This window comes from Tursiops truncatus, chromosome 7 (assembly GCF_011762595.2).
Source record: "Tursiops truncatus isolate mTurTru1 chromosome 7, mTurTru1.mat.Y, whole genome shotgun sequence".
NCBI classification, from domain to species: Eukaryota; Metazoa; Chordata; class Mammalia; order Artiodactyla; family Delphinidae; genus Tursiops; species Tursiops truncatus.
In genome coordinates this window covers 18,137,379-18,163,379 of record NC_047040.1, presented here as the reverse complement: position 1 = coordinate 18,163,379, position 26,001 = coordinate 18,137,379, and the positions used below count along the sequence as shown (strand labels likewise).

Here is a 26,001-nt window from a genome sequence, read left to right as displayed (position 1 = left end):
AAAAAAGAGTGGATATATGTACATGTATCACGGATTCACTTTGCTGTACAGCAGAAAGTAACACAACACTGTAAATCAGCTATACTCCAATAAAAAGTAAAAAAAAAAAAAAACTGAGCAAGATCAAAAAAAAAAAATGAATAGGGCTGGTGACATTTGCTCAGACTTCTCTTGACTGGAGAAGGGAGGTGGCCCAGAAGATCCTGCAGGCCTGCAGTGGGGCCTGGAGATCAGCTGAGAGAGTGCTGCAGGGGTCACTTCAGGAGAGCGGGATAGGCCTGGCCCCCATGTGGGGAAGTGACCAAGTTAGACTTGAATTGATTGAGTTTAAATCACTGATTGGGCTGAGTTTTCTGTCGGTTAGAAATGGGGACTCATCACGAAGATAAAGTTGAGTTTTAGAGGAAGAAGTTCTAGTTTTTTGCACACCTGAATTTGGGAGACCACTATGTTTCTGGAATTCCTATCTGTTACCTTTGGAAAGGTCAACACTGAGTGTTTGGAAGGTGTGGCCCTAGAGGGCAAGGGAAGTGGGTCTTTCACAGTGGTCTAGAGGGTGACTCCCTACCCCTGACTAGAGGCATTCAACTTAGGGTTCCCCAGGGAGGGATGTGTTCTGATAACTTAGGCCTCACTGTAAAGCTTTGTTTGGGGGAAGTCCAAGGCGGGGGGTGGCTCCTGGGACTGGGGGGCGGGGAGAAGACTTAAATCCTCCTGGGATCTTGTTCCACCCTTGACCCAGCCAGCCCTCTGCAAACCCTGGGCCCCGGCAGGATGGAACCGTGTGGGAAAGAATCAGTGCCACTGGAGGACAGTTAGCCTCAGGCCCTCCTCATGAAGGACTGAAAGTCCCATATCGAGGTCCCTGGATTCCAGGGAGGGAAAAGAACAGCTGGGCCCCAGCGGGGGAGAAGGCGTTAGGGTGTTTAGGGCCACTCTGAGCAGCTGTGCCTTTCCTGACCTCCATGTGGGTCGGCTTTGTTCTTCTCCTGAAGCATGTGCATTACATACTCATTCATAAACCCAGGGAATGGACGCATTTATTCATCCCTTCACTCCACAGAGATTAATAGGACACAGGCTCTATCGCAGAGTCCATTAGAGCATATGTCAGGGCCAAAGGTGTTCCCCAGTGGCTCATAAACTACTCCCTCGAAACAACTACATTCTCTGGGCCAGGACTGCAGGGAGGATGTGGTGGGGCCAGTATTTGAGGCTCCGTTAGAGATTTATAGAGGAACACCCCTAAATACTGATGAAGGTAACAACCTAACAGCTGTGGCTTAGTGAGCCCTTACTGTGTTCCATGCATTGTTCAAAGCATCTGATCTTCTCAAGTGTTTCTCCTGTTCCTCTGGTTGTAAGATACAGAGCCAATAAGCTCAAGAAAAGAACCCTGAGTGTATAGACATGACCCAGACCTGGAAGGCTGGCGCTGAGGCCCCAGAGACAGGTTTTTCCTGTCTCTTGGAGCCAGGTGGTTTCTCTCTCCCATCCCCAGCAGGGCCCAGGTCTGATCTGGCCGGAGAATGGGGAGGAAATTGTGTGAATCTTGGAACTGGCCGGAGAATGGGGAGGAAATTGTGTGACTCTTGGAACTGGCCAGTTGGGAAAAGCTGGCTGGGGTGGAGGTTCTCTCAGCGACAAGCCTCCTTCTGCAGGGGTGGAGGGGCCCAGAAAGGATGGTGCAGAGTTTCAGGAAATAAGTTCACCTACTTCTGTTTTGTGCGGAGCTGGCCTGAATTTTTAATTGAAGCAAATTAAAACTTCCCAAAAATATTAGTCCACTTTCTTGGCAGTGTGCACACCCCCCTTCCCCATCAGTGATTTTGCACCATCTGCAAACAAGAGCCTGTGCTGGTCCTGACAAAAGCCTTCCCCAGCCTCTGGCCCAGAGCTACCTTTCATGGAAGCCGGGCCCGTCAACAAGCACATTCCCAGAAGCCCCATCAGGTCATGGTCCGGATGGAGCAGAATAATCTCCAGTCATTTTAGGGTCATCTGAAAAGCCGTGTGAGGCTGGGGGACTTGAAAGAGGAGCTTCTTCCATTTCCTTGTGCTTAAAATCTCTGGGCACATCTTTGTTTTCTGTAACAATTCAACGATGTCCTCTGCGCCCTTTGTCCTGAGGACGCTCTTTGTTTGGTGAGCCAGAGGACAGAGGTGCTGGTGTTGCCTGCCGAGGTCATTACCACTCCTGGGAGCGTCTGACCTTTAGCTCTGCACCCCACCTGGAGGAGTTGCCGGGACACACCCCACCTGGAGGAGTCGCCGGGACACACCTCCTCCTCAGACCCTGCTACATTCTGAGAAACTGGGGCTGCTTTGCCACTGACACTTGTGCACAGACGTCAGTCTGCAGGACTTGCCTTACACACCCTGGACTGACACCGGAGATCGATTTGTCCGCTCAGTCTGGCCTTTCCCCTCCAATGAGTGCCTATCGATTGCCTGTCTGGCCTTGGGCTTGCTGGCAGTGGAGGCCCAAGGCAGTGGAGGGAAAGGATTCATTCCCTGAAATTGCACATAACAACATATGTAGAAATAAGGTGGGAGGGGATAAAATATACATTCCTGTTTGCTCCTATTTGTGTAAATAAATTCTGGAGGGAATAAACAGATACTTGTGGTAGGGGATGAAGATGAGAACGAGGCAGAAGGGGGAGAGGGGTGGAATTGACTTTTATGTTTTATTTACTTTTTAGCTGAAAAGTATTTTAAAAAACTCTCAATGTGTTATGATTCAAAAATTATATTAAAAATTTATATGAAGCCCTGGGGGGCGGTCAGTGGCCCAACTGAGTGGTGTAAGCTTTGATTCCTAAGACTTTGGAAGAGGGGAACAGGTCAGCTTGAAGACCCATCCCTCTTTCTCAATGCGAGAGGGTCCATCTTTGCTGATGAATCATTTCATGAGGAGTGAGGGGTGACGTCCTTCTCTGTTGCCAAGATGCTGCGGTAGCTTCTAAGAAGACCCCGTCCAGATTGGTTAGCTGTGGCTGGAATTTCACGCGCCGTTCTGTGTGGCTGCTTTGCCTATCTCTGGGTGCATGCAGCATTTTGCATCCACCTAATCAAGAGTCAGTGTGTGTGATGGTCATATGGGAAAAGGCACAGGGGATTCAGACCCAAAAGATCCGGGATTATGGTTTAGTTTTGCATCTCACTATTTAACCACAAGCAAGCAACTTGCCCTTGCTGCTCTGTGGCTCCTTCATCTACAGTGAGGAGAGGAGACTAATCAATATCTTATCCAGGTCACCAAATTGTTGAGTGCAGTGATGTACATGGAAGCACTATGTGAATCATAAAGCAGTAAATAAATGCTGTTTTTAAAAACCCTGCCTGGGGGCTTCTGTGGTGGCGCAGTTGTTGAGAGTCCGCCTGCCGATGCAGGGGACATGTGTTCGTGCCCCGGTCCGGGAAGATCCCACATGCCGCGGACCGGCTGGGCCCGTGAGCCATGGCCTCTGAGCCTGCGCGTCCGGAGCCTGTGCTCCGCAACGGGAGAGGCCACAACAGCGAGAGGCCCGCGTACCGCAAAAAAAGAAAAAAAGAAAAAAACGAAAAAACCCTGCCTGTTTGTTATTACAACCTGCTATGTTGCCTAGAAATGCCCTTTGTAAGCGGAGAGGGAAAGCCTGCATCTTCCTGCCTGTGTGTTTATGAGTGGCTATTTCTCCAGTGTGCTTCAGAGGGAACCTCAGACACTGCTGGGGACGTAAGCAGACCATGGCATGCTTTCTTCTTGGCCCATCCTCAGTCATTTGATCATCTTGGACTCAGTGACTTCTACGCCCTCCACAAAAACATTCTTCAGTTTATTAGTTACTATAACTACTTGTGTACTCGCCTTCAATGCCACAGACATTACCGAGCTCCTAAAGTGTGCCAGGCTCTCTGTGAGAGGAGGGGGTGGGATATGAGGATGAACCAGACATGCTCTGGCTCTCAAGGAGGTGGAGGGAGTCCGTGGAGGGAGTGGGGGAAAAGCACCTTGGAGCTGGGTCATGAGGACAGGAAAGATTATGGAAAGAGACTATCATCCTAACAGCATTTTGGAGCATCTACTTTGTACTAATCATTTCATTGACATCATTGCACTTGGTACAACCTTGAGGGAAAAGTGTGATCTCTAGTTTACAGGGGAGAAAGCTGAGACTCAGGTTAAGCAAGGTGATTCTCACCAAGGGGATGCTGGATCTCCAACGCCGGCCCTTCTTCTCTTTCTCTGAAACCTTATTGCCTCTTAGACCTTCCAGGGTGCCTACCCTCTAGTCCTTTTCAATCTGCCCCCTTGTGGCACCAGGTTCCAGGGATACTGCATCCTACCACCATCCAGACCCTCAGCACCCAGATACCTGTGCAGATGCCAACCTTTCCTGCCACGGGGCCTTTCCCGAGCTCATCCTTCTGCCCGGGATGCTTCTCCTGCTTCCCCAACTCACCCCTCTTTGCATGGCTGATTCTTTCGTACCCTTCAGGTCTTAGCTTAATTGTCTCCTCTTTACAGAGCACGTTCTTAACTCTGCTACATGAATGTTCCCTGTAAATGGGCTTCCCCCCGTGGCGCTTGCTGCATGTCATCATTATGATTTATGTTTTTGCTTGTTTGTTGTCTGTAAGCTGCCCCAGGGCAGGGACCATGTCAGATTTTCTTCACTGATGTATACCCAACACCTGGAGTAGAGTGTAGAGTGAGTGTGTGGGTCTCAGTTTACACACTTGGGAGTGAAAGAAACATTACAAACATTTTCAAAACAACCTTTTATTTCAAGCCCCCATTCCATGGGGTTGGCAGGACTCACTGACCTCCCCCCATCTCGGGGAACGGGGGGTAACCTCCTTCTGCTTTGCTGATCGGGGAGGGCAAAGGGTGGCTCCTCCATCCCTCCCTCCCCTCCCCAGTTTCTGGCCAAGACACTGAGGGTCTTGCTAACCTTTTCTTTTTCTTCCTCTGCGAGCCTCCCTGGGTTTCCTGAGACTTCGGCTCTGTATGAGCAAAAGGCAAAAAGGCTTGCTGGCTTTCCGTCCCACCCATTCCCCCCAAATGACAAAATCCAAAGCAGGCTAACTGTTTGGGCGGGGTTAGGGGAGAAGAAAGGACCTAGACTCATATGTCAAAATGTCACCCTAGCACAGATGAATCCATTCCTCTGGAGCTGAAAGGTGGGCTCCGCAGGGCGAGAGAAACTTCAAGGGCAGGCGGTGTTGTCCTGGGATTGGGTTTGTTTCAAAACTGAGTCCAGGCTTACTGATGGACACATGGATTATGACAGGATAAACCACTGCAGAGTAACAACAATAGTAAATAAGAAGAATGACATTTATTGAGCACATATTCTGTGCCAAGCATTGAACTGGCATTTATATACGGTATCTCTAACTCCAGAGTCTAGGCTTTTTATCAAAGCCACGTTACTTCTCTAGTAAAAATAAAATAAGGTCTTACTCACCATGAGGCCAGTCAACAGCATACGGCACTGGGTGCTCTCTTCTGGGAAACAGGGAGGAGGTACCGTTGGCAAGAAAGAATTCCAGGCCAGTCTCAGTGACAACCTGGGGCTACCTGAACCCACACCCTATCGTCTTCCAGAAACTCTTCAGCCTGCCAAGTTAGGATTATAATTGCAAAGATTGGTTCATTGGCCAAGGACTGTCAGAATCTACCCTGATGGAGTTAGATCTTGGATCTTTCTGTCTTCTTTGAATTGGCGTGGTTGGTATCTTCAGTTTGGCTGGAAGACTTACTGCGCTTTGAGATATAAGCCAACTTCTACTTATTTCAGGTGTGTACATTTCATCATTTTTCAAATCTCAAGTTACCTGAGGCTTTTGTGTCTCTGATTTGTAGTAATATTGAAACTAGCTTAGCGTTTATTGAGCACTTACTATGCGCCAGGCACTGGTCTGAGTGTTTCACACAGATGAACTCATGTCATCCTCTCAACAACTCTGTTCTTACTGCCATTTTGCAGATGGGGAATCTGAGGCCCATAGAGGGTGAATAACTTGCTCCAGGTCATGCAAGTATCAATGGCAGAGCTGGGCTAAGAACTTGTGCTGCTTGATCACTCCCCTATATGGCTTCTAGTAGCAAAGAGGAAGTCTCTTTAAAAAACTCATCCGCGGAGCGAGTGGTATATTTCAGTTTGTGCTCATGGCACGGAAAGTTTAACACTTGTGGGAAGGCACCAAGGCGTGGTGGGGGTGGGCACGGGGCGCTGTGGGTGTGCGGATAAACACGAGACATGAAGCCAGAAGCCCTCGGGTTCAGTCCTCCGTTATGCTGCCTATGAGCCTTGGACCTTGGCCAAGTCACTTAAACTTCCTGAGCCTCATTCTTCTCACCTGTCAAATGTGATTAAGATGCTCTACCTTAGGCTTCCCTGGTGGCGCAGTGGTTGAGAGTCCGCCTGCCGATGCAGGGGACATGGGTTCGTGCCCCGGTCCGGGTAGATCCCACATGCCGTGGAGCGGCTGGGCCTGTGAGCCATGGCCGCTGAGCCTGCACGTCCGGAGCCTGTGCTCCACAAAGGGAGAGGCCACAACAGTGAGAGGCCCGCGTACCGCAAAAAACAAAAAAAAAGATGCTCTACCTTAGAGGGTTGCTGTGAGCTCATGAGAATATGAATATTAAAGTGGCTTGTGCCGAAATTTAAGGTAATAAGATGATCATGGTTGTTATCTTTAGGACTGAAGGATGGAGTTGGTGAGGAATGACGTCGTAATAAGAGAGGCAGGGGTTACCCGGGCCTGCTAATAGGATATTATTCTCTCTCTTGCTCTCCCCCAGCTCCGTGACATTGGTACCATTAATGCCTGATGCCTGTACAGCTCGTGCCCTGGACTCAGACCCCGTTTCTCTGATTCTATCAGTCAGGACGCCGAGCTGCAAACGGCAGCTACTCTAAGCTGGAAAGGAATTTATTAAAGGGAATAGTGAATATTAGGTGGTAGTTTGGGGAGGAAGAGAGAGCTGGGAATAATGAGCAGCCACATCACCAGAGCCTCTGTCTCCTGTCATTGGGCAACAAAACCTCCACCACACACACACACACAGACACACACACACACACACACACACACGACATGCATACAGAGTGGCCATCCTTTGTGCACGCAAGGAGCACTCTTTTGTCATAGGAATGAAGACCTCATCGGGCACTTTCCGCAGGGGACTGACAATTACAGATGCACAGTGAAAAAGCCTCCCGGATGCCAGCAGATCTGAGTGGGAATAACGAAGGCACACACTGCTGTCTAATAGGATGAGTTGGTATGAAACAACTGGGGCCATCAGCATCTCTTTCTCCACCCTGGAAGGAGAGATGAGCATGGGTGTCTAGAGATCCTTTGAGGGGAGATTTCACTCCATCTCACTCCCAGGGGTTAGGGGATAGAGGAAGGGGCTTGCAAAGCTAGAGATCAAAGCTGCTGACTGGGCATGGGGTGGGGGGACTCCCCAACTGGGAAGAGAATGGGACTCTGAGGACCCCAGGAAGACGAGGCTTGGGCTCAGGCTGTTTCCTGGGGAGGGTGGGGCCTCAGAGGGATGAGTCGGGTGGTAAGGCATCAATGTCCAGGACCCAGGCTGGCAAGACCCTCCCCAGGCTGTCTTGGTATTAAAGCAGGTGCTGTCCGACTTTACAGGCTAGAAGACAGGGACGGGGGCCATGAGCAGGACAAAGGTGTCAAAGGTAGACTGAAGGTCAGAGAGCCCTGGGAAAGGTTCCCAATCGGGGAACTCCAAGTCTCCTGTGTGTCTCTGAGCAAGGGCATGCCCTGCCGAAACGCTCAAGGTAGAGACTTGGAACCGCGTTACCTAGCTCAGAGCGATAAGGGATTGGGCCGTGTATTAGTGTGCTAGGGCTGCTGTAACAAAGGTCCACGAACAGAGCAGCCTAAACAACAGAAATCTGTTGTCTCACAGTTCTGGAGGCCGGAAGTCTGAGATCAAGATGCCAGCAGGGCCCTGTTCCCTCTGAAGGCCCAAGGGAAGGATCTGTTCCAAGCCTCTCTCTCAGCCTCTGGTAGTTCCTGGGCTTGTGGCAGCACAACTCCAATCTTCACATTGGTGTTCTCCCTGAGTATGTCTGTGTCCATATTTCCCCTTTTTAGAAGGACACCATTCATATTGGGAAAGGAGCCCACCCCACCCCACCCCAGTATGACCTCATTTCCAAATAAGGTCACCTTCGGAGGTACTGGGGGTTGGGATTTCAACCTATGAACTGGTGGCGTGTGTGTGTGTGTGTGTGTGTGTGTGTGTGTGTGTGTGTGTGGTGGAGGGGGACACACAATTCAACCCATAACAGATGGGTCTCACATCCTGAGTTTTGGGGCACAATTCACACACTCTACTTACACACAGCTGGCCTTATGGTTCATGCTCTGCACACCCTTTGAGACGGCGAGGCCGAGCACATCTCTTTCCCTGAAAGAGGCTTGGAGCGGTAAACGGCTGTGGCTGGGACATACACCCATGATGCCCTGTCAGCAGCCAGCTTCCCAGCTGTGACCATGGCAGGGTAACAAGGCTCCATGAATCTCTGTTGTGGTGAAGCCAGGATGAGTATGGAGAGGGCCCAGCACGGGGCTGCGGGTGCAAAGCCAAGGGCTCAGCAGATACTAGCTGCCTTCCCCTCTTCCCCCTGACGGCTCCGAACGTAGAGAATCTTCCCTCAGGTTGAGCTGAGACCCAGGTGAGGACAGGGCTGGGAGAGGGTAAATTACATGCCCAAGGTCACAGGGTTAAACCTCTTCCCCACACAGAGACCATCGTGTCCAGCATCCTGTCATCCCCTGCCCCTCCCCCCCCCCCCCCCCCCCCGGGGCAGGCGTTGGTTTCTCTCTCCTGGGCCTGGCCCCTCTCCTACCCAGCAGCTCCACCCTGGGTTCTCCCCCAGCATCCTCCTAAGTTCTCCTCAGGATTCAGGGACGTGACTCCACCAGCTATTATGAGGGGTTGTTAGGGACATGGCATGCTCAGTTTCAGCGAGACCCCCAGAAGGTCAAATTGGGATCCAGTCGTTCCTTCCAAACACCTTTGCCCTTGGAAAAGGAGATGTGACCTAGGGGGGTGGAGGAGGGGGAGAGAGGGTGTAGAAACTGAGGTGCAGAATCTTAGAGCTGGATGGAACTTCGGAACACCCCGTTTCCAGGCCCCTCTGGCTACGTTGAGGAAACCGAGGCCAGGGAGGTAACTGCCAAGGTCAAATGTTGGGCGCTGCCTGGTGGCAGAAGCCAGGCATCTGAGGCTATACCGGAACCGAAGGGACAGGTGGTGGGTGTTCCCGTAGGCCTGCGTGCTCAGTTCCCAAGATTGGAGGGGCTGGCGTCTGCGGAGGGGTCGCCTCCACGGCTCTTGCGGGGAGAGGAGGCTAAAAGGAAGGTGGTGCGTGCATCTGGGGATTGTGGGAGTGGAGGGCGGCGCACCCGCCTTCGGCAACGCGTGGGGCGCCGGAGAAGGGATTGCGGGGCAGGTGGGGTCCTGCGGGGGCCCACGCGTGGGGGCCGGGCCGGCCGGGGCGGGGTGAGTCACCGCCCGCCCGCTCCCATTGTGCGGCCCGGCGGCGGCGGCGGCGGCGGAGCTGCGGAGCCGAGCGAGAGGAGGTGGAGCCGCGGGGTGCGGGCTCCGGCGCCTGCGTCCGCCCAGCCCGCCAGGCTCGCTGCCGCCGCGGGCGCCCCCAGGCCGTCCGGCCCTGCGCAGCGACAGGCCCCGGGGCGAGCGCGGGAAGGAGATGGGGCGCGGCGGTCGGCCCGAGCCCCGCACGCTCCGGAGCCCCGAGGTACCGCAGGGCGGGGCGGGGAGCGGCGGGCCGGGCCCCGGGGCATCCCGGGCGCGGCGGGGCCTCGATGGGCGCTCGGGCGGGCGGGGGATCCAGCTCCGGGGAGGGGGAGGGGGGGGGCGGCCGCGCGAGGCTCCTGACCCCGCCCTCCTCCCCCAGGGCTCCCCATTAGGTCCGCGCAGCGCCCTCTTCTCACCCGGGTCACGGGTCCCTCAGTGAGTCAAAGTCCCCCCAAGCCGCCTCTCCGGACATGGCCAATGGAGTGATTCCGCCGCCCGGGGGCGCCTCCCCCCTACCCCAGGTGACTGACGCTCGCGGGGGTGGGAGAAGAGGAGGGGGAGGGACCTCAAGGAGGATAGGGGGGTCTTCTGGTCGACCCTGGGACCCCCAGATCCAGGGGTAGAGCTGGGCGGGAGATACGGAGAAAGAGGGGGTCTTTTGGTATTTCTCGGGTCTGTTGCCCCCTCTCCTCCCAAGCCCTGGAAGCCTGGGAGGTTGACCCCAGCCTGGGCCACAGGGAGTAGAAGACGAGTCTGCTGGTCTCCCCCATCTCCACCTAGGGCTTGGAGTTGGGGTGGGTGTGTGGCGTTCATGCGTCAGGGTTCCTTAGAAGAGGCTGTTGGGTTTGCAGGTCCGGGTGCCCTTGGAGGAGCCCCCTCTGAGTCCAGACATGGAGGAGGAGGATGATGACTTGGGCAAGACCTTGGCTGTGAGCAGGTTTGGGGACCTCATCAACAAGCCCCCGGCCTGGGACCCCAAGAAGCCCAGCCGCAGCTACAGCGAGCGGGACTTTGAGTGTGGGTAGCCTGGGGACCCCTAGTGTGGCCGCCCTCACCGCCATCACCTTCATTGCCACCATCACCGTGCTCACCACTGGCTTGGTCACCCGGTGTCATCTTATGCTGGATGCTGTGCTGGATGCTGTGCTGGGCCACCATGCCATGTTAAGTCATCCTGCCTCACTTACCCGTCACCTGTCTGTCTGCTAGGGGAGCTGAGCCCCAGACACAGGGGAGATGTAGGGAGATGGGCCTGAGGCCTTCCTTGGTGACCTTCATCTTCCTCAAGGCTCTGTCATACCTCTGGCCCTGCTCTCGTCTCTCTGCCACCTCTCCTCCCCTCCTTAGCTCTGCTGACTCTACCTTTCCCTTCCTTGCTGTGTCCTGTCCTCTCATCCCCGCATCCTCCCTGTCACAACCTCCCCTCTCCATCACTCCATCCCCCCGACTCTACCAGGCCTTCCCAATGACAGGCTATGGGTACAGGTGTTGGGGGGAGCCTGACTCTGGAGGAAGGACTAGGGTGCCCTTGTTTGAGGCCTTGAGCTAGAATAAGGCATGCGTCCCTAGGGTGGTGAGGGGCCCCCTTCTGCTGTGGGGGCCCCAACCAGCTCTCCTGCACCCCCAGTTCACCGGCACACATCCCACCACACCCACCACCCGCTCTCGGTGCGCCTGCCTCCACCCCACAAGCTGCGGCGACTGCCCGCCACCTCTGCCCGGCAAACCAGGAGGAAGAGGAAGAAGGAGAGAACCTCTGCTCCCCCCTCTGAGGGGACCCCTCCCATCCAGGAGGAGGGGGGAGCCGGAGTGGATGAGGAGGAGGAAGAGGAGGAGGAAGAGGAAGGGGAGTCTGAGGCAGAGCCTGTAGAACCTCCATCCGCAGGGTCCCCACCCAAAGCAAAGGTAAGGTCTGTCCCCAGGGAGGGCTGGCTGCTCAGGGAGAGGAGGGGAGGCCTGGAGGGGGGAGGGGAGGCCCGGCAGGGTTGGGGGAGGCGGGGCTGAGTGGGGTATTGGGGCTGAGTCAGGGCAGGGACCCAGGTCACACGGGGTTTATCCACAGTTCTCCATTGGAAGTGACGAGGACGACAGTCCCGGCCTCTCGGGGAGGGCCGCCTTCACCAAGCCCCTGCCCGCGGTGGGCCCGCGCTCCGACAAGAGCCCCCAGCACTCGGTCAGGTACTGGCCTCCAGCCCAGCCGAGAGCAGGTCCCAGGCTCCTTCCTGACCCCAGTGGAGAAGCTAGGAGGAAAGGAGGCGGGGCGGAGGAGCCGGGGAGGGCGTGCCCCTTCTCTGCATGATTGGCAAGGAGGAGAGCACCAGAGGGCGGGCAGGGAGAGTCCTCCAGGAGAGAGAGGGTGTCTGGGTGAAAAGGAGGATGGGGACAAAGAGGAACTGGGGACCAGTGCAACGGGGGCAGGAAGGTGGAGGTAAGCTTTTCTCTCTGCTCAGGAGGAGCCTGTGTGTAGTCCCCAGGGGGCCTCTCCAGGCCCTGCCCCAAGCTGGGGGAGGGCAGAGGAACCCCCTCTCCTGGCCCACCTCCACCGAGGGTCCCTGCCAGTTTCAAGGCTGCCGTGTTGCCTCCTCAGCTCCCCAAGTCCCCGGGCCCGGGTTTCCCGAGTCGCCGGAGAGAAGAGTCGGCCACGGAGCCCGTCAGCCAGCTATGACCTGCGGGAACGGCTATGCCCAGGCAGTGCCCTGGGCAGCCCGGGTGGCCCGGAGCAGCAGGTGCCCACTGATGAGGCGGAGGCCCAGATGCTGGGCTCCGCGGACCTGGACGACATGAAGAGTGAGTGACACCCACTTCCAGGGGTGCCCAGCCTGTGAGGGACCTTGGAGAGGCTCTGTGTTCTCCCCCACCCAGGGCTGAGCTCCTCTGCGGTATCCCTGTCTGCTGGAATGTGGCCAGTGATGGGGAACTCACTACCTAACCAAGCCATGCCTCGGGTGCCAGAGCTGAGACTTCCCCTCATGATGCCTTTGCCCTTCCGTCCTGGTTGTGTCCTCTGAGTCACCCCTGGAATAAGGCAGCCCTTTTTCCACACGACGTTTGGAGACATCATTGTACCCCCCCTCCTCCGACGCTCCTCTTCTCGGGGCAAACTCTTTTTACCCGCTTGGAACCAGGGCCCTGAGTCCCAGCCACTCCACCAGGCCCTGCCTCTCCCTGTGTCAGGAGCCTCCTACTCCCATCACACCACCCTCGGCCGGGCCTGGCTGTGATCTCGGCACGTTCCTTCCGTCTTATCAGTGCCCTGGTTTCTGTGCCACCTGTCCGCACCCATGGGGCTCTGTGCCCAGCCAGGGGCATCACCGACCCCGCCCTCCTCCCCCTTGGAACCACAGTGTGTGCAGGGGTGGGGTGGGAGGGGGGAGGGCTCTGAGTGCAATACGTCATGGAAAGTTGCCAGGGCCTGAGGACAGGGACAGGAACAATCCGATGGCAGCAGCAGCAGCAGCGGCGGTGGCAGCAGCGGTGGGATGGGGGGTGGTCAGGGGGAGGGCATGTTTACAGACCTAGGGTGCAGGCTGGAAGCAGCAGGGAGCAGGCCTGGGGACCTGGGGAGTCGGGGTCAGGAGGCCCGGCCATCTTCAAGCTCTGGTTGGACCAAGACCACTGCTGTCCAGGCTCCTGCCTCTCAGGAGAGCCGGGGCTCTAGGAAGGAACAGGGGCTGAGGCCTTGGCCATCTGGGGAATGATGAGCCCGCTGGAGGAGGTCACAGAGCCCAACAGGGCACTGAGCCCTGGGCCCGGGGACGCTGAGGGTCAGAGCCCTCAGAGGGCTCCAGCCCCCAGCCCTCGAGACTCGCTGGCCTCAGAGGACTTAGAGATGTTTGTGCTGGACCTTGAGGACTATGACCTGTGGGAATCCATCAGGGGCCAGCTGAGCCCCATGGTGGGCGGACCAGCTTGTGAGTAACTGGGCTGCTGGCCTTCCCCCAGCTGTGGGCCTGGAAGGGGCAGATGGGAAGGAAGGGAGAGAAGCTCTGCCTGAGTCCGTCTGGATGTGTACCCATGGGGGAGTACACATGGGTGCCGAGGGGCACAGGGAAGGTGCCGAGGGCGCGGGGCCTGGTGACTTAATGTGGGTCCTGGCACTGCCGAGTAAGAGGCAGTGGCCGTGACCGGGGCTGTGGACTGAGTTGAGAGTCTGCCTTTTTACTGTGGCTTAGCCAGTCTCCCTGTGTGACTTTGGACTAGTCCTTTCCCCTCTCTGGGCCTCAGTCTCCTTATGTATGAAATGGCCCAGCTGGACGATATGGTTTTGTCGGCATGGTCCCTGGGTGACTGTGGCACCCCCCCCGCCCCGAGTAGAATGGCTGGGCAGAGCTGGAGGGGCTGGCAATGACCCCGAGGCCCTGAGCTGGAACCCTGGGACCGCCAAGCCCATCTTCTCCACAGGTCACCGGCTGGAGGACAACCCTGGCGTGCGCCGGCACCTGGTAAAGAAGCCGTCTCGGATGCAGGGCGGGAGGGGCAGCCCCAGTGGCCTGGCCCCCATCCTGCGCAGGAAGAAGAAGAAGCAGCAGCTGGACCGGAGGCCTCATGAGGTACCAGGCCCCGAGGAAGTGGGCCTTTGGATTCTTCTCGCCTCTCCTCCCCCCTTCTCCCTCCCTCCCTGCCTGGCCCATCGCCATGTCCCCAGGACAGCCGGTCCCACCTGGCGGCTCCCAGGCCTTCACCCTTGGCGCCCACCCCAGGTGTTTGTGGAGCTGAATGAGCTGATGCTGGACCGCAGCCAGGAGCCCCACTGGCGGGAGACGGCTCGCTGGATCAAGTTTGAAGAGGACGTGGAGGAAGAGACGGAGCGCTGGGGGAAGCCGCACGTGGCCTCGCTCTCCTTCCGCAGCCTGCTGGAGCTCCGGAGGACCATCGCCCACGGTAGGGGCCCTGCAGACCTGTCCCGAGAGCCGCAGGCCCTCTTCACAAACCACAGAGCTCGGCCTGTGCTGGGCTGCCCAGCTCCAGGGACTGCTCCCTGGAGCCCTGGGGCCAGGTGAGGTCTGGCTGCCACTCTGGGGACATGGGGTCCAGCTGCCTGCACAGCCATAAGCTCTGAGGGGTGGGACTGCCCAGGTACCTAGCACTGTACCTGGGGCACAGCAGGTATCTGCCCACATGCAGTAAATCAACAGATGACCCCCTCTCTGGGCAAGGAGGGGCTGTGCCCTCACCCCGTGCTCTCTTTTTGCATCCTCTCGGGCTGGGCTGTGGCCACATGGAGCTGTGTATGCACCTGGGCACATCAGATGCTTGGCTCACCCAGCATGTCTGCCTGCCCTTGGGGAGCAAGCCGCTGGGGGGTGGTATTTTTCTATCTGACGGGACCGTGCTCCCTCCCCTGACTGTGCCCCCAGGAGCTGCCCTCCTGGACCTGGAGCAGACCACTCTGCCAGGCATCGCACACCTCGTGGTGGAGACCATGATTGTGTCTGACCAGATCCGGCCGGAGGACAGGGCCAGTGTCCTTCGCACCCTGCTGCTGAAACACAGGTGCCAGGGTGGGGCGCCTGGGAGGGCGCCTTCAGGTTCAGCTGCCTTCCAGGAGCACAGACTCTACTGAGTGGCTCTCGAGCCTCTGCTTGAATACCCCAAATGATGGGGAGCTCATTCCTTCTTTATCTTTGGACAGTACCAACCGTTAGAAAGTTCCTTCTTACATTGAGGCAAAAAGGATGGAGGCCCTGACCCTCCGTTTCTCATTTCCTCATGACCTCAGGCCACCAAGGGGCTGTCTTCCTAACCTGCCTTGCCCCCTCTGCCCTCTCCCCAGCCATCCCAATGATGACAAGGACAGTGGCTTCTTTCCCCGAAATGCGTCCAGTTCCAGCGTGAACTCGGTCCTAGGGAATCATCACCCAACCCCCAGCCATGGCCCCGATGGTGCAGTGCCTACCGTGGCTGATGACCTGGGGGAGCCAGCCCCACTCTGGCCTCATGACCCTGAGGCCAAGGAGGTCAGTCACCTTGCTCTGACCTGGGCTGGGGGATGAGGAGGGCTTCCAGTTTCAGTGGAGGCCACGGATGGCTTCATTGAGTGGGTCAGGAAGGTTGGTTGCCGGGCACCATACTAGGGATGTGGGGGACATACATTCAGGAGGGACCCCTGCCCTGGAGAAACAGAAATTTTAAAGGGGATGACGGGGCAGACCCAGGGGAGCCATTTAAACAAGGTAAGGCTGAGATGGAGGAGGGTCCAGATCCTGCTGTGGGGCACTTCACCAATAGTCTCCACCCTGGCTGGGGACGGAGAAAGCAGGGCCCAGATCCAGGGGTTGGTGGGCAGAGTCCAGGCCTGGAACAAGGGATGGGAGGGCCTGCCATGGCCTCCGGTCTGGGTCCCAGCCCTATTCCAGTTCTGCGTCCTCAGAAGCCCCTCCACATGCCTGGGGGAGATGGTCACCGGGGGAAAAGCCTGAAGCTGCTGGAGAAGATCCCTGAAGATGCTGAGGCTACTGTTGTGCTCGTGGGTAAGGAGGGCTGGGCCCTGGGGGCATGTGGGCTACAGGGCGTGGATGCCCCCACCATGGTCTGCTTGTCTTGAGCTCTGGCCTGCAGGCTGCCTCGTCCATCCCCAACCAGGCCCCCACCTTGCCCCTGGTCTTTCTCTCAACCCATCTTCCCTAATCCTCTGCCTGCTTCCCATCCAGTTTTCTGCTATCTTGGATTGCTTCTAGTCCATATAACACTGTTGTGAGAATTAGGAAAAAGCACCCCTTCCTCAATACCCTTGATTTCCATCTGCTGGTAAATTGTAATAAATGTACAGACATATAAGCAAATAGGGCTTCTTTAGATTGGGGTTTCTTTGTGCAGTGCACAACCTGCTCAACTGTACATCATGGCCCCAGATATCCCCCCAGGGCCTGCCTTGACTGCTCCCCTTTGCCCAGCACCCTGTGCCTTTCTGTCCCCCCAGGCTGTGTGCCTTTCTTGGAGCAGCCAGCGGCAGCCTTTGTGCGCCTGAACGAAGCTGTACTCTTGGAGTCTGTGCTTGAGGTCCCCGTGCCGGTTCGCTTTCTCTTCGTGATGCTGGGGCCCGGCCACACCAGCACTGACTATCACGAGCTTGGGCGCTCTATTGCCACCCTCATGTCTGACAAGGTGGGTCCGGCAGCCCCCAGGCTGGGCGTTCTAGGCCTGTTCCCCTGAGCCCTGCTTGTTCTCTGTCCCACGCGCTGCCCCCAGTGGTATCCATGGGTACAGGGGTGCTAGTGGCCCTTCGGGGTGGAGGCAGCGCTCTGGAGTGGTGGAGGGAGGGGTGAGCTGAGGGGGAAAAGGGAGCCTTGGGCTGGGGCTATGGGAGGGGACAGGGAGGTGGATGCCGGAACGAAGAAGCCCAGACGCTGAAGCTTTGGATGTGACATGAGACTCGAAAGGGAAGCTGGACTTGGACAGGAGGGTCCTCTAGCCAGGGGTGATGTTCGAAATATTTCCCAACCAACAGGATGTGGGCACTCTCCAGTGAGGATGGAGATTGGATTGGTAACGCTATGCCAGGCGTCGTCCCTTCAGTTGTTGCATTGTGGAAAAGTCTGGAGGCTCCCAGGGGAAGAGCGCGGGCAGTCATGGGGGTTTGGGAGGTGTTCAGGGCCGTGGCTGCCTGCCGGCCAGCAGGGACATGAGCCAGAGTTTTGACAAGTGGACTGGACCTGTGGATGTGGCTGAACGTCCACCTTGCCTCTGGGTCTCTGATGGCCCAACACCTCCTCCCCGAAGCGCCCCCTCCCAGGGCCTCCCTGGGCTGTGGGCTCAGTCCCTGGCTTTCCTGCCTCCAGCTATTCCACGATGCTGCCTATCAGGCGGATGACAGGCAGGACCTCCTGAGCGCCATCAGCGAGTTCCTGGACGGCAGCATCGTGATCCCCCCGTCCGAGGTGGAGGGCCGAGACCTGCTGCGCTCCGTGGCTGCCTTCCAGCGCGAGCTGCTCAGGAAGCGGCGGGAGCGGGAGCAGACCAAAGTTGAGATGACCACCCAGGGCGGCTACGTGGCCCCTGGGAAAGGTCAGACCCTTTGGGGCCCGGAGCCCCCTGAACCTATGCCCCCTCCGCGGCTCCCACGGCTCTGACCCCAGCCCCATCCCGACTCTTGAGCCCTGCACGTCAGCTTCCAATCCCTGACCCAGGTTTCTGCACTGCGTCCCAGGCTGGGAAGGATTGGGCCCAGGGCCTGCTCCAAGCACGAGGTTCCAGCAGCCTCTTGTTCCCCCAGAGCTGGCGATGGACTTAGGGGGCTCCGAGGTGCCCCCTGACGACGACCCCCTGCTGCGCACTGGCTCGGTGTTTGGGGGGCTTGTCCGGGACGTGAAGCGCCGGTACCCGCACTACCCTAGCGACCTGCGGGACGCCCTGCACTCCCAGTGCGTGGCTGCCGTGCTCTTCATCTACTTCGCCGCCCTCAGTCCCGCCATCACCTTCGGGGGGCTGCTAGGTGAGGGGCGGGAGGAGAGGTGAGGGGGCTCACTGTCATCTGCAGGGTTGCTGGGTCAGGGTGTCCCAGTGGTCACTTCTGGGATGACAGTAAAGTGAGAGGGGGTGGGTGCAAGGGGTGGGAGATCCGGGGTGGGGGGCTGGTGGTGAGAGGCAGGAGGGCTGAGAGTGGTGAGGGTCCCTAGCTACCACTCTGGGGAGCTGCTCCATTTTTCTTGGGTCCCCAGGTTAGGGGAAACTAGACGAGAAAGAGGGGCCAGGTAGAAAGAGCCAGGCCAGGGCCGTCCCACTGACCCTCGCCCGCCCCAGGGGAGAAGACAGAAGGACTGATGGGTGTGTCTGAGCTGATCGTGTCCACGGCTGTGCTTGGTGTCCTCTTCTCTCTGCTGGGGGCCCAGCCGCTGCTTGTGGTCGGCTTCTCGGGGCCACTGCTCGTCTTCGAAGAAGCCTTCTTCAAGGTGACAGCCACCCTGCCCCTCCCCAGGGCTCACCTGCTCCACCCTGTGCCCCTGGCCCAGGGCATGGGCCCCTGCGGTCTTTCCCCCTCCTCTCCCTCGGGGTGCACCTCCTGCCCGTCCCGTGGGGCCCCGAGGGCCGGGTCAGATGGCTGTGGTGACCGCCTCTCTCTCCCGCCCTCCAGTTCTGCCGAGCCCAGGGCCTGGAGTACCTCACAGGCCGGGTGTGGGTTGGCCTCTGGCTGGTGGTCTTTGTTCTTGCCCTGGTGGCCGCGGAAGGCAGCTTCCTGGTCCGCTACATCTCACCCTTCACCCAGGAGATCTTCGCCTTCCTCATCTCTCTCATTTTCATCTATGAGACCTTCCACAAGCTCTACAAGGTGGGCCCTGAGAGGTCTTGGGGGGGTGGGTGTAGGTGGGGGCTGGGCAGCACCCTGGGAAGGAGAGCCTGGGGGGAGGAGGGACGAGGAGGAAGGCTCTGTAGGCTGTGGGCCTGGGGGTTGAGGACGCCCTAGGGCTACGTCTGAGCTGAAGGGCAGGGAGTCAAACCCAGAGGTTTGAAGTCCAGGATTCACCTGAACAGGTATGGGACGGAAAGGGGGCGTTGTCAGGGCTACGGGTCTGGGGTCCTTGGGTCACTGTATGTAGAGGAAGGGCGTCTGTGTGTGAGATGGAGCTGCATGTCCTGTGTTATGTTGCCCGGTCAGGTGTGGGAGGGGCCAGCCCTCTCCCTCACAGGTGTACTGATGCTATGAAATCAGGCACCTGCCCAGGTGAGCACTAGGGCAACCTCGTAACCCACACAGGTGTTCACGGAGCACCCACTGCTGCCATTCTACCCCCCTGCGGGAGCCCTGGCTTCTGAGCTGGACCTGAATGTGAGTGCCCTGCCGCCCACCGAGGGGCCGCCGGGCCCCAGGAACCAACCCAACACGGCTCTGCTGTCCCTCATCCTCATGCTCGGGACCTTCCTCATTGCCTTCTTCCTGCGCAAGTTCAGAAACAGCCGCTTCCTGGGTGGCAAGGTGCGTGGCCGGCGGGAGTAGGGCCTGTGGACCCCCTGTGGGTGTCCCTCGGTTCCTGCTGTCTCTGCCAGGCTCCGCTCGAGAGAGGGGCTGTCCCCTTCTCCCGGTCATGGGAGACCTCATCCAAGTCTGTGCAGCCTCTGCCCCTGTCTGAAGCCTCAGAGAGGTGTAATCAGGAGAGGAATGCTCTCCTGGGCTGGGCTGGGCTGGCACCTGTGGGGTTTAAAGGGACAGGTCAGGGGACCTCTGGCTCCTGCTCAGGCCCAAGAGGGGTCCGGGTAAAAAACCCCCATGTTAGTTTCCTGACCCTCCGCTCCATCCACCTTTTGCTCCCTTCCCCTCATTGGCCCCTCTCAAGGCTCGCCGTATCATCGGGGACTTCGGCATCCCCATCTCCATTCTGGTGATGGTCCTGGTGGATTACTCCATTACAGACACCTACACACAGGTGAGTGAGTCCCGACCCCCTCTGGCAGCTGGTTCTCACCCCAGGGCCTTGAGAGGCAGGCCATAACATGTCCCCATTGCGCCAGCAGCCGGTCAGGGCTGGAACCCAGCTTTCCTAGTGGAATGGCTACGTGCTGGGGCTGCACAGGGGTGGGTGGGCTGGGGGTTTCAGAAGCAGCTGTGTGGTCCAGCTGAGGAGGCCGGCCAGGGAGTCTGGGGCTGTGTGTGACGCTTAGTCAGGACTCCTGGAGGAGCAGGTGTGGGACTGGGGGCAGAATGACAGGTGCCCCTGCAGCAGGTCTCCTGGCAGCTCCGGGGCTCAGGGAGAAGGTATATCATTTCCTCATTCGCTGCCAGACCCCTTGGAGGAACAGTGACTTTGGAGGATACAAAACTGATTTTCCCCAAACCTGTTCACACCCACATTCCCTGGAGTCCTGGTACTGGAGACACAGAGCTGGGTGGGAGCAGCTGCTACGTGGAGTTGCTAGCGGCCCTGAACCCGGTCTTCCTTCTGGTCATGCAGAAGCTGACGGTGCCCACGGGACTCTCAGTGACCTCCCCCCATAAGCGCACATGGTTCATCCCGCCCCTGGGTAGCGCCCGTCCTTTCCCGCCCTGGATGATGGTGGCAGCCGCCGTGCCCGCCCTCCTGGTCCTCATCCTGATCTTCATGGAGACACAGATCACCGCGTGAGAGGGCTGGGGGCGGGGCGGGGAGCCGTGGGATTGGCGGCCAGAGGGTGTCCGTGGGCCTGGGGCGTGGTTTCCCCGTTGTGCTTTTTTTTTTTTTTTTTTTTTTTTTTTGCGGTACGCGGGCCTCTTACTGTCGCGGCCTCTCCCGTTGCGGAGCACAGGCTCTGGACGCGCAGGCTCAGCGGCCATGGCTCACGGGCCCAGCTGCTCCGCGGCACGTGGGATCCTCCCGGACCGGGGCACGAACCCGCGTCCCCTGCATCGGCAGGCGGACTCTCAACCACTGCGCCGCCAGGGAAGTCCCCCCGTGGTGCTTTGACATGATATCTGTCTGTTACCACCACCACTTGCAGGGTGGCACTTGACAGTCCTCAGAAAACCCTGGCAGCATTTTCTCTCAGTGACGCTCACATGTGTCTCATTTTGGTTAAACCACAATGATGTGGTGAGAGCTGGCATCTGGCTTTTGTGGTGTTTTAAGTATCCACAGTATGGGAATTTGCCTCAGATTTGCTTAAATATGAGAACTTCAATTTGAGAACTTGAAAGAGGAAGCGGGCAGGTCCTGGGAGAGTTCTGCTCTGCATGTCCTGTCCCCTCTACACCGTCCCTGCTGTGAGTGCCTGACCCTGTCGCTGGCCACCCCCCCGCCCCCGACTCACCCCCGCTTCCCATCCTCTCCCCGCAGGCTCATTGTCAGCCAGAAGGCGCGGAGGCTGCTCAAAGGCTCCGGCTTCCACCTGGACCTGCTTCTCATCGGCTCCCTGGGTGGGCTCTGTGGCTTGTTTGGGTTGCCCTGGCTCACGGCCGCCACCGTCCGCTCGGTCACCCACGTGAACGCGCTGACCGTTATGCGCACTGCCATTGCTCCCGGCGAGAAGCCCCAGATCCAGGAGGTGCGGGAGCAGCGGGTCACTGGAGTGCTCATCGCCAGCCTCGTGGGTGAGAGCGCCCACCTTGCACGGCCCCGGTCCCCACCCCCCAGACTTGCGTTCTTGGACCTTAAATCCTTTCTCCATCCCAGGCTTGACCCAGATCCCTTCTGAGTTTCCAAACACATCGTGACTAGCCCCTGCTCTGACCCCCAGACCTGCTTCTTGACACTCCATGTGCCTTTTTGCTTGAGCCCTTTCTTGGCTCTCTGTCCTGTTGCATCTTCTCTTGGTCACAGTGATGAGGCCCGGCTCATCTCCTCCCCACCAGGCCCTTCCATCCTCACGGGGGCTGCCTGAGGGGTCACGTAGGTGTGTGTCACCTCCTCCAGGCCTGTCCATTGTCATGGGGGCTGTGCTGCGCCGGATCCCACTGGCTGTGCTCTTTGGGATTTTCCTGTACATGGGGGTCACATCGCTGTCTGGCATCCAGCTGTCCCAGCGTCTGTTGCTCATACTCATGCCAGCAAAACACCATCCCGAACAGCCCTATGTGACCAAGGTAGGGCCAGGAGGCACAGAGGTGGGGCGACGGGGTGATGGGGAGCGGCGGGAGGGCCGAGGGATCTCTGGGCTGGAGATGGACTCTGAAGGATAAGCTGGGACCTGGGGACCCGAGTTCCTAGAGATGTGGTGAGACCTGACGCCTGTTCCCCAGGTGAAGACCTGGCGGATGCACCTGTTCACGTGCATCCAGCTGGGCTGCATCGCGCTGCTCTGGGTGGTCAAGTCCACGGCGGCCTCGCTCGCCTTTCCCTTCCTGCTGCTGCTCACGGTGCCCCTGAGGCGTTGCCTCCTGCCCCGGCTCTTCCAGGACAGGGAGCTACAGGCGGTAAGGGAAGGCGCTTGGGGCAGTCTTAGGGGCTCGGGCCCTGGGTGCCAGTCTTTGCTGTTGTGTGACCACAGACAAATTACCTAACGTTCCGAAATCTCATTTTCATCTGTATGACGGGGCTACTAATAGATTCTCCCTTATAGGATCGTGGTGAGGATTAAACACAGTTCCAGGTAAAGCAATGAGAACGGTGCCTTGGTGTGAGAGAGGCACAGGGCTGCTGTAGACAGCTGTGTCCTGAACAAAGGCACACAGCTGAGGGATGAGCGGGCGTGGGGTGGTGCTGAGATCCATTCTGAGCCCTGTTTTTGTCAGCTAGAGGAAAGGACATCTTTTTGAAAATCCTCCGCCCACGCACGTTATACAAAGGTACCACAGGAGCTCAGAGCCCCAGGAAAGTGCTTCTGTGTGGTAGCTGCTATCATCATTATTATTATTAGGAGGTATCGCTGGGGGGTGACCTCAAGGTTTTGGCCAGAGGGAAGTGCTTCAACCTGGGGCCACAGTCCCTGTAGACAGTGAGGCTTGGAGAGGTCTAGGGGCAGTGAGGGCTGCCGGCCCAAGGAGGAGCTGGGGAGCGGGAGGCGGTGAGTCCGCTTCCCGGCCTCTCCCAACCTTCTGCTCCCTTTTGCAGCTGGACTCTGAAGATGCTGAACCAAACTTTGATGAGGACGGCCAGGATGAGTACAACGAGCTGCACATGCCCGTGTGATCCTCCACCATGGTGCCCCTTGGAGACCCCGACACCTTAGTGATTGACACCAGGCCCCAGTCAGAGCCCAGCCCTAGGGCCAGCGGGCTTGTCATGACCCAGAGATGTGCCTGGAACCACTACTGATGCCACGACTAGAGTGGCCCCCTGACTCTGCCCTGGGCACTGACCTCGTCTCACCCAGGCCCTTTCACAGACCAGACCGGCACAGGCTTTGAGCTCATTATAACCACACTCCTTGTCTTGTGTCTGCCTCACTTTCTTGGTTCCATCTCTGGTTTCTCGGGTCATACTTATCCATCTGGAATTGGAAGAATTCTATTTTCAGGGTCATCCAAATCAGGGAGAGTTTTGAGGCAAGGACAGAATTCTTGGAGGAAAGGGAGAGAATCAAGACCACAGAAGGTCAGAGCTGGATCTTATCAGCACCCCCTCGACCCCCCCCCCCCAAGTACAGTTGAGGAGCTGGAGGCTCAAGGTCTGGCTCAAGGTCACACGCTGTTAATCCAGCCCCTGCTTAGAAGGGGGAGGTTGGGGGATGGGAGGGGGAGGAGGTTGCTCTGCTTTAGCCACTAGGGAAATCAGAGCGTCCCAATGGCTGTGGGGCTACAGAGGGGAATGGAAAATGTTTATTTTCTTTTCCTGATCCTTGGCAGTCCAAAGGGCAGGGACAGGAGCTGCCCAATCCCCTAGGCGCCAGGGTCGTGCTGGCTTTGGGGTCCCTGGACCATTTTAGAGTCTCCAGGCTTAGAAGAGAGGCAGTTCTGGGATTCCTGAGGCCACTCCTTGCGTGCAACAGTCTTTGTTACGCCAGAAATAACCTGGGAGGCCTTGCAGAGGGTGCAAACTGGGAGCCCATTTCGTCACAGTTGCTAGGCAACCAGCTGCGTGGTTGAGCGTCCGTCCCTGTGTTGCCCTCTGGTGGCCGCTCTCTCACTGCAGGCTCTGTCTGGACTGGGCCCGGGTAACACTGCCACCTGGTGGACCCGCTATGATCAAAGATCCCATTCAAGCACATTTAGTTCCTCATTGGGATGCAAGCGGCTGGGGCAGAGAGGTTCCATGGACTTACAAAGCCCTGGGCAGCTCTGAGCATCCAGTGCCAGGATGCCTCAACCCTACGTTACCCATTTACTCTGGAGGTGGCCCAAGTTCTTCCTTACCTTTCCCCAGGTTCCTCCCAGGTGTTCAGGCCAACGGCTAGAGCCCTGAAGTTGGTCAAGAGAGAAGGGACAGATTGCTGTGAGGCTATTTGTTTTGTTCATAAGGAAGAGACGTGCCCCTCCAGCTGTCCTGGATTGTCATTCAGATTTAAGTATTTCAGTCCAGTCGGCCGCTTCGGTCTCTGGCGCCGCGATAGCCTCCAACTGCATCTGGCCTCTGACTGATCCTCCTGGCCTACATGAAGGCAAGATTCCTTTTCCCTTAGATTGGCCAAGGCCAGGTGGAATTTCAGAGTAACTTAGCCAAGGAGCAAAGTGAAGGTCAAACACAAAAAACTAGAACACAGACGTGTGCAGAGAAGATTCCAAACGCAGAGATGGCAGGGGCCACACGTGTAGATAGGCGTGGCTGAGAAGCTTTGCACGCAGGACTCTGTTCCTTTTCTGAGCCCTAAATCAGGTTGCCTGGTCCCCCCATCGGGGCCTTGGTGTGGGCGGACTTCCCTGTTGGGTCTGTGGGATGCTGAGACCCCACGGGAAAGAACCTGCTTCTTCCAGAGCCCCTGAGAGAAAGTAGTGACCTGAGCCCTGAAGACTCGGCTCTACATTGGACACAGGTTGTGTCAGTCATCTCTACTTAGCGAATAGCTGAGAAGTATGGGTGTTGCTCAGCTGGAAAGTGAGAAACAAGAGGGCGGGGGCTTTTGAAACTGAATGAGTCTTGGTCCTGGCTAGTGGGTCAGGGCGGCCTCCAGTATGACAGGGCCTTGAGGCCCCAGTTGGAACAATAGGTGAACAAATTTCAGTGAAAGATCGAGCCAGACATAACCTCGGGCTATCAACATGCCCCCTCCGTTCCCCCAATGGGAAAGGACATGAATAAGCCCTAAGAGCTTGGAGTCTTAAAGACCACGGCCTGTAAACCACCCTCCCCCGGCCCCGCTCCCCAAGGGAAGGCAACTGCAGTTCAGTGCAGTACAAGGCTGTAGTTGACCAACACACGCGCTGGGCTGGGCCTGGTTAGGGGGGATTCTTTCTCACCCAGGGTGGAGGCCTGTGGAGGCTCTGAGAGCACTCAGCACTTAGCTCAAAAGAACCCAAACTTTTGCCAGGGATGGGTCCCTTGAAGGAAGGCAGGGGACAGAATGACAGTGGGGGCCAGGAAAAGACAGGGGTGATGGGACAGTGGCAAACCCACCGGAAGACAAGTGGCCTGGCCTTTCAGAGATCATCACATTTGGGGATATTCAGAGTTTGTCCTGAAGCCTTGGTGTTTTCTCTTTCTCTTCACTGACACTTCAACCTTATCTTCCTGGGGGGCTGCAGCTTGACCGAGGCTGCCTTCTTCCAGGTGTGGAGGGGAGCCAAAGGAGAGGATCTGCATCCGGGCCTGGTGGCACAGCTCTGGGGGACTGAGGGAGGGTAGAGGCCATGGTACTTTTGAGTGACAGGAGCTGCTACCGTCTGCTTTACAGTGGAAGCAGCTTGGCGAGCGGGCACATCCCAGGTGGCACAGGACCCTTCCAGTAAGGAGGATAGTGGGCCCGTCGCCATCTTAGCCTTCTCCTTGTGGCTCTCTGTGTGGGGTTAGGGCCGCATCCTGGGCAGCTGCCCCGAGCTTTCAGTATCCTTGGTCTAGTTCAAGCCCACTTCAGGCCCAGAGAAGTGCTAATTCATTCTTCTGCTTTGAGCAAAGACAGCGGCTGGCATTTCCTTGTTCTGTGCTGAAGATTCA

General features: G+C 57.7%; 1 protein-coding gene across 3 annotated transcripts; it reads left to right on the top strand.

Moving 5' to 3' along the window:
- The first annotated feature begins 9,561 nt into the window (after positions 1-9,561).
- Positions 9,562-23,496, top strand: SLC4A3 (solute carrier family 4 member 3). 3 transcript variants are annotated; one of them, XM_033859668.2, is made up of 23 exons: positions 9,565-9,791; positions 9,951-10,092; positions 10,423-10,588; positions 11,199-11,476; positions 11,634-11,749; positions 12,159-12,358; positions 13,973-14,121; positions 14,272-14,452; positions 14,929-15,064; positions 15,345-15,528; positions 15,942-16,041; positions 16,491-16,675; positions 17,350-17,575; positions 17,784-18,002; positions 18,311-18,459; positions 18,642-18,836; positions 19,263-19,481; positions 19,840-19,929; positions 20,455-20,621; positions 21,313-21,566; positions 21,889-22,058; positions 22,215-22,388; positions 23,026-23,495. In XM_033859668.2, the coding sequence occupies exons 2-23, from the start codon at positions 10,042-10,044 to the stop codon at positions 23,101-23,103; spliced, it is 3,687 nt and encodes a 1,228-aa protein (XP_033715559.1). In that variant the 5' UTR covers positions 9,565-9,791; positions 9,951-10,041; the 3' UTR covers positions 23,104-23,495. The 3 variants fall into 3 exon arrangements, with proteins under 3 accessions (XP_073663307.1, XP_033715559.1, XP_073663308.1); XM_073807206.1 differs by lacking the exons at positions 22,215-22,388; positions 23,026-23,495 and having other exon boundaries at positions 9,562-9,791; positions 21,828-21,936; XM_073807207.1 differs by lacking the exons at positions 9,565-9,791; positions 9,951-10,092; positions 10,423-10,588; ... (1 more) ...; positions 11,634-11,749; positions 12,159-12,358 and adding an exon at positions 13,096-13,482 and having other exon boundaries at positions 23,026-23,496.
- The last annotated feature ends 2,505 nt before the right edge of the window (positions 23,497-26,001 follow it).